The following is a 7,390-nucleotide window of genomic DNA, read 5'->3' as shown; positions in this document are numbered from 1 at the left end:
TTGAATCCCAAAAATAAAAAGTATGCACTCAGAAAGAAGACAGAACGGAGTTGCTAGTAGCCTACATATGGTGTGATAAAGTCAATGGTTCTATGTTGGTGCTCTGCAATATAGGTCAGGATACCTCCTTTCTGGTATCCTGATATACACCAGCAAGGTCACCCCAAAACGTGAGTCTTTCAGAGTTAATGAAAATACAGATCACAGGAGACATGGAGGAGGGGGATGCGGCTGCAGTCTGTCTCTTTCTGTGTATGCTGTGAGAGGGGAGAGGGACATATCTGGTTATCACAGAATATCCACCCGCAGGCCCGTAGAGGACAAATGTGCATTTGTAAGAGGTTGGAAAAGACAGAGTATAGACACTGGATCTTGGTTGCCCCATCTCACATACCTGGTGCCCACTTGGGGCCAATAGCCATCTCACATAGAGAAATACTTAATCGCTTCAGATGAAATTTCACTAATAACCATAAATAACATCATTCTCTTTCCAATGATCACGTCCTTCACATCAGAAAAAAACACAGGAGATAGAAGCCAAATAAAATATTCCAGTTTATTGATTCATTACAAAAATAGCAATATGACCCCTCTGGTAACCGGGCGCAAACATTGGGAAACAATAGCAGACGAGGGAATATCACATTCATATATGATTCATGACATTCTATCCCAAAGTCAATGTTTCTTCCCATAAGAGAGTTATGTCGGAGCTGCAGACGAGGATGGCGCTTCATCTGGTGTCTGAGGTATGTGGGGAGAAGAGGGGGCAACAAGGGGATCTTCACATAGTCTAGAGGGCCGCGGTGGGTGAATTTCTCTCGTGATGCAACACATCAGATGGCACCATTCATTCCTATAGGTTGGGTCTAGAGAGGAGCTAACATACAGTAAGTTTGGGTTCACATGAATCCATAAATGCAGTTCCAAGTAAATGGACTGGTAGAATACATGATTGATCATGTTGAAGGCCATCCCATAGCAAGTTTACCAATGGTATCTAGCAACAATCCAACAAACCAACAATCCGACCCAACAAACCAACTACAAACAATCCAGTCCAGTTTATGGTGACATGGTCTTCATAGTACGCAGTTTTGCCAGTGGATGGACTGGTAGAGTGCATGATTGACCATGTTGAAGGCCATCCCATAGCAGGTTCACCAATGGTATCTAGCAACAATCCAATCCAACAAATCAACGATGCAACCCAAGAAACCAACTACAAACAATCCCATCCAGTCTATGGTGACGTGGTCTTCATAATACGCTGTTTGGCCAGTGGATGGACTCGTAGAGTGCCAGATTGACCATGTTGAAGGCCATCCCATAGCAGGTTCACCTAATAATAATAATATCTAGCAACAATCGAATCCAGCAAACCAACTACCAGCAATCCAATCCAGTTTATGGTGACGTGGTCTTCATAGCCTGCAGTTTGGACAGTGGATAGACTGGTCTTTTATGGATCTGGTGTTGGGTCTTCAGGAGGTCTATCCCATGTTAGATGTGATGTGAAGGACTTCAGGTTAACTAGTACATGGAAGAGCATGTCCATTCTGTTTTGTCCTCATCGTCTGGTCCGTCAGCAGCTTCTTATCCGTCTCCATGATGTGAGGGATGATGGGCCTCTCGGTCACCCCATCCATCCGTCCCTTCAGAGACATGAACCGTACCACAACAGCATGCCAATCTATAATCTCATCCACATGTATGGGGCCGGCTAATGGGGGGGTTCTGTGTATCCCACCTATGGGAAGAAGAGAGGATTAGATACACTCTCAAATTTATTTTAATAAATCAAAATTCTCTTCTATTTATTGTTGAAAATTTAGAGCAATCTAAAATGATAAGTTCAACGTTTCGAACAAATCACGTAAATGTAATAACCACTGAGCTGTAAATACATCTCCTAGGTAGGGTTCAGTGGCAGAGAGAAGGAGCTTCACATGTGTTTTGTCCAAAAACAGAAGGTCTCTATGTATGGCACAGTCCCAGCAACAGTGATTGGGACAGTAGGGCGCCCCCTGGAGCCAACACAATTAGAAACTGTTTTCTTTAAAAAAAAATAAATTATAAGATTTTTAAATACAAAGATCTTAGGATTTAGATGAAAAATGAAAGGTACGTTCTCCAGAGCAATCTACATGAAACACTATACCTATTTCTCTAAGGATCTTAGACAGTAACCCCCTCCACCCTAGAGCACTAGGGATACTAAGTATTAAAGGGATAGTTCAGCAAAAAAAATAAAAATTATTTCAAATCAACAAGTACCAGAAAGTGCCAGAGATTTGTAATTTACTTCTATTAAAAAAATCTCCAGTTTTCCAGTACTTATCAGCTGCTGTGTATCCTGCAGGAAGTGATGTATTCTTTCCTGTCTGAAACAGTGCTCTCTGCTGCCACCTCTGTCCATGTCAGGAACTGTCCAGAGCAGCAGCAAATCCCCATAGAAAACCTCTCCTGCTCTGGACAGTTCCTGACATGGACAGAGGTGGCAGCAGAGAGCACTGTGTCAGACTAGAAATAATACACCACGTCCTGCAGGACATACAGCAGCTGATAAGTACTGGAAGACAAGATTTTTAATAGAAGTAAATCTGTCCTTTTTTTTTTGTAAAACTACCCCTTTAATTGTTAAACTTTTGCAGACCATAATGAATTCTACATACATGAATATTAGCACTAACCTCTCAGTCCCTAAAGATGAACAGATCTTTAGGGATTTTCGATAGCAAACCCTTTATCACTCTAGACCACCAGTGATACCAAATACTAACTGTAAACCTCTGTGGTCCACCAGGAATACTATGTGAATATTAACACTAACAGATACAATATCTCTAGGGATCTTAGCTAGTAACCCCCTCACCACCGTAGAGTACCAGAAATAAGTATTAACTGCTAAGCCTCTCCAGACCACCAGGGATACTAAAGGAATATTAAAGTGTCACTGTTGTTTAAAAAACTTTTGACATGTCAGAGAGACGTGTAATGGAGGAGGGCTACATAAGAGCCCTACATATAGACTTCTCAACAAGGACATTGTAATGCTTCATTTCTCCTGTAGGGGAGCTGCTGTAGAATTCAACACCTGCTGCTGTATTCATTAATCGCTGGAGGTCAAAGCGGAAGCTTATAATAAAAAGTATTTCTCCAGAGTGAACTTCCCCTTTAAGTAGAGCAGACAAGCTGCAGATGAATTTGGCTGGAAGCTTAATGCAAAGCTTAGCCGCAATGTGTCATCCCCTATTGTAATCCCATGGCGTGTATCTCTCGCTGCTTGCGTAGACGCCGGCACGCTGCTGTCTTCTCTGTCATATAATTTATAACTCTGAGTCTTCCCTAAAAACGCCTTGGGAATATCCTCTGCTTGTTCACAAGTTTTCCATATTAGTCCAAGGGGCAGCGGATATATCATTGTGATGAGCAGGAAAGTTCAGAGTAACCTGATAGTGATGTGAGAGATTTACTGACATATTTACTGATTACAATGTATAATACTCACCGGTGTAACTTCTAGACACATATACAGTTCCTTACTGGGACTCTAGCTGCAAACCAGTGTCCATAGTGACATATAGACTTCAGTAGGACATTGACTGAGCAGTGATTACCTTAAAGGGATTTTTCATTTTTATGTAACTTTAGTTGTTCACAAATTTTTATTTTCTTTCTTGCCAGAAAATGCCAGAGATTTGTCATTTATTTGTATTAACAAATATTATGTCTTCCAGTACTTAGCAGCTGCTGTATGTCCTGCAGGAAGTGGTGTCTTTTCTCCAGTCTGACACAGTGCTCTCTGCTCCCATGTCAGTAACTGTCCAAAGAAGTAGCAAATCGCCATAGAAAACCTCGCCTGCTCTGGGCAGTTCCTAACATAGACAGAGGTGGCAGCAGAGAGCAGACTGGAAAGAATACACCACTTCCTGCAGGACAAACAGTAGCTGATAAGTACTAGAAGACTGGATATTTTTAACAGAAGTAAATTGCTAATCTAAGCTTTCTGACACCAGTTAATCTGAACGAAAACATTTTTTTGCAGGAGTACTCCTTTAAGTTTACGGTATGTTATAGATCTTACCTTCTGGTGATACCTGCACGGTTCTCTTGGCAGGTGTTCGTATCCATCCAAATGATGAGTGGGCAAGTAAGTCAATGGATCGAGTGTCGGAGAAGCCATCTGTGTCTTCTTCGTTCATCAGGGTTCGGGCGTTGGAAGTGCACATCTTCCCTATGGCAGATTATAATATAGAAATAAGAAATTCAAAACTCTAAGTGTAGCTGCAAACACAAAGCCAATGGGCCCTAAAGTAAATGTGATGATGATGCCGGCTGCTAGTGTGAATGTGCTCGAAGAATTGGCAAATATTTTTTTTCAAAACAAATAATACCAGAAAGTTATGCACATTTGTAAATTACTTATATTTAAAAATCTCAAATCTTCTAGTAATTATCAGCTGCTGTATGTCCTGCAGGAAGTGGTGTATTCTCTCCAGTCTGACACAGCGCTCTCTGCTGCCACCTCTGTCCATGTCAGGAACTGTCCAGAGCAGGAGAGGGTTACTATGGGGATTTGCTCCTGCTCTGGACAGTTCCTGACATGGACAGAGGTGGCAGCAGAGAGCGCTGTGTCAGACTAGAGAGAATACGCCACTTCCTGCCGGACATACAGCAGCTGATATGTACTGGAAGACTGGATATATATATATTTTTTTAAATAGTAATTTACAAATCTATATAACTTTTTGGCATCAGAGTTCCCCTTTAAGGCTGGGTTCACACTTCGTATATTTGAGGCTGTATATTTAAGGCTGTATAGCAACCAAAACCAGGAGTGGATTAAAAACACAGAAAGGCTCTGTTTACATAATGTTGTAATTGAGTGGATGGCCGTCATTTAATGGCAAATATTTGCTGTTATTTTAAAACAACGGCTGTGGTATTGAAATAATGGAAGTTATTTACCGTTATATGGCGACCATCCACTCAATTACAACATTATGTGAACAGAGCCTTTCTGTGTTTTCGATCAACTCCTGGTTTTGGTTGCTATGAGGACCTGACATGAGGACCAAATACAGCCTCAAATATACATAGTGTGAACCCAGCCTAAAGGGGTAGTGCGGCGGTAAAGAATTATTCACAGAATAACACACATTACAAAGTTATACAACTTTGTAATGTATGTTATGTCTGTGAATGGCCCCCTTCCCCGTGTACCACCACCCCCGCCCGTGTACCCGGAAGTGTGGTGCGCTATACTCACCTGTCACGTGCCGACTCGACTCCGATCTTCATTCAGTGACGTCTTCTTCGGCAGGCCGGTGAACAGCTCCGACTGTTCCGAATGCCGGCCGCCCTCTGCAGCGCCATCCGATGCTCAGCCACGATTGGCTGAGCATAACTGTGCTCAGCCAATCGCGACTGAGTAGCTGATGACGCGGCGGAGGGGGGACGGGCGGCAGCGACTCGGCCGTCCGTCCGAAGATGACGTTTGGCACAAAATGGCGGACGGCCCTCGACACGGATCAGGTAATGTATAATGCACCACACTTCCGGGTACACGTGCGGGGGTGGTGGGACACGGGGAACGGGGCGATTCACAGACATAACACACATTACAAAGTTGTATAACTTTGTAATGTGTGTTATTCTGTGAATAATTTTTTAGCGCCGCACTACCCCTTTAATGCCAGATGTGCCAAATCCCAAAGACTGACATACTCAGTAGATGTGGGTCCAGAATGATGGCCCACCCTTTACTAGGGTATTTGATTGGCTAAACCAGAAAACACAAATATATAAACAGCCCAGAATTTGTACGATGTGTATGGTAATGGAAGACACTAATGGAACCACATTTAAGATCATGATGTTTTCTGATTGATGACTTATAAGTTATTGCTCTTACCTTTATATTTGCATAGCAGTTTGACATAGTAAAACAGGTTGGTGAAGAGGTTAAAAGGAGAAGGGGTCCCAGGTTTCCTGGTCATATCTCGTATTAAGGTGGCCCTTCCAAACTTCCATTCGGTGTCAGACTGTGCTTGTATGCGCTGGTAAGTATCACTCATCATGGCGATCAGTAGATTGATCAACACAATCAAAGTCACAACCAGGTAAACCCCAAACACAAAGCGGACGATGACAAAGGTGAAATGTGGGGTCCTACTCAATGAGGGGAGACAATCCGGCTCCACCAGGCCAAACAGTGAGAAGAACAAGAGGACAGTGATGTCTATGGGATCCTGAATGTTGGTCTCCTTTTTGTTGGCCCCCGTTCCATTCATTGACTTATTGGCTATGGGTTCTGGATACACTGGCTGATAGACGGCAGATAGTTGCATAGTAAAGGCCACATGGAACAAGGCCAGAATGACTGCAAATCTGGTGAGGTCCTTGATCAAATCTCGAATGATGATCGCCCATGGTCCAAAGAGGTGGTGGAAGGTGAGGAACTCCAAGAACTGAACGAAGGAAAGAGTCATAGCAATGCCAAGAAAGATGTTCCTGGCAAAGAGGCAGTGAAGTCGATCGATTTCTGTAAACAGGAAAGCAAGTAGATGGCAAAAGAAGGCAACAGCAGAAAATCCCAAGACAAAGACCCGTATCCAGGCGAGGCCTGCCCTCTCGCCTCGGTGGGTGAGTTCTGAAACCAATGTTCCTGACAACCAAGCGAGAAGCAACCACTCATTCCAAGACGGGATCATGCGCCCTTCATAAATGGGACTCAGAGGAGGGTAGACGATGGTGAGGATGAAGAGTACCAGCAGGAATATGTGTGATGCCAAGTAACTCATAAACTTCATGATGGGGATTTTGTTAAATCTATGTTTGAGAGGTAGCGAGAACACAAACCAAACCGGAGGGCAAGCTAAAAATGTAAAGAAGAGAAGCACCAGCTTCCAGGCGGTCCAGTCCAGGTTCCCATACCAGACTTCAGTCAAGTATTTTTGGACAGCAGGGTGGGCGACAACATCTTTCTGCTCACACTCAATTAAACAGTCCAGTATGGTGGTGCCACGGTGATCCACGGCCCTCAGGATGTATCCCGCATTTTTGCTACCAGATGCCAACGTCAAGAGCTCAGTGGCCATCGTTTCAGTATACTTGGCAGCGTTGAGAAGGTCGACTGCCCTTTCTTTTTCTTTTAGAGCAGTGATGTTAAAAGCTCGGGAAAGTTTTACGGCGGTGTCCAAGGGGGCGTTAGAGTTCAGGATGTATTCTTCTATAATTCTGTTGCTGTTCAGCTTCCCGCAAACCATTAAGTCGAAAACAAACTAGAAAAACCAAACGAGAACATAAAAAAACTAAGTTCACAAGTAATAAATATACTAAGAAAAGTCATCTCCTTGTAGAGCTTACAGTATAAGGAAGAAAA

General features: G+C 43.2%; 1 protein-coding gene across 1 annotated transcript in view; it reads right to left on the bottom strand.

Annotated features, from left to right (window-relative positions):
- Positions 1 to 1,350: 1,350 nt before the first annotated feature.
- Positions 1,351 to 7,390, bottom strand: part of LOC138784100 (serine/threonine-protein phosphatase 6 regulatory ankyrin repeat subunit B-like) — a 75,442-nt gene continuing 69,402 nt past the window's right edge. Inside the window, exons 26-28 of the mRNA XM_069959616.1 lie at positions 5,921 to 7,289; positions 4,091 to 4,240; positions 1,351 to 1,753 (exon numbers count right to left, since the gene is read on the bottom strand). Of these exons, the coding sequence (XP_069815717.1) occupies positions 1,533 to 1,753; positions 4,091 to 4,240; positions 5,921 to 7,289 (1,740 nt within the window). The 3' untranslated portion in view covers positions 1,351 to 1,532. The remainder of the gene's footprint in view (positions 1,754 to 4,090; positions 4,241 to 5,920; positions 7,290 to 7,390) is intronic.

Source organism: Dendropsophus ebraccatus, chromosome 2 (assembly GCF_027789765.1).
Source record: "Dendropsophus ebraccatus isolate aDenEbr1 chromosome 2, aDenEbr1.pat, whole genome shotgun sequence".
NCBI lineage: Eukaryota > Metazoa > Chordata > Amphibia > Anura > Hylidae > Dendropsophus > Dendropsophus ebraccatus.
This window is presented reverse-complemented; position numbering and strand designations above follow the sequence as displayed.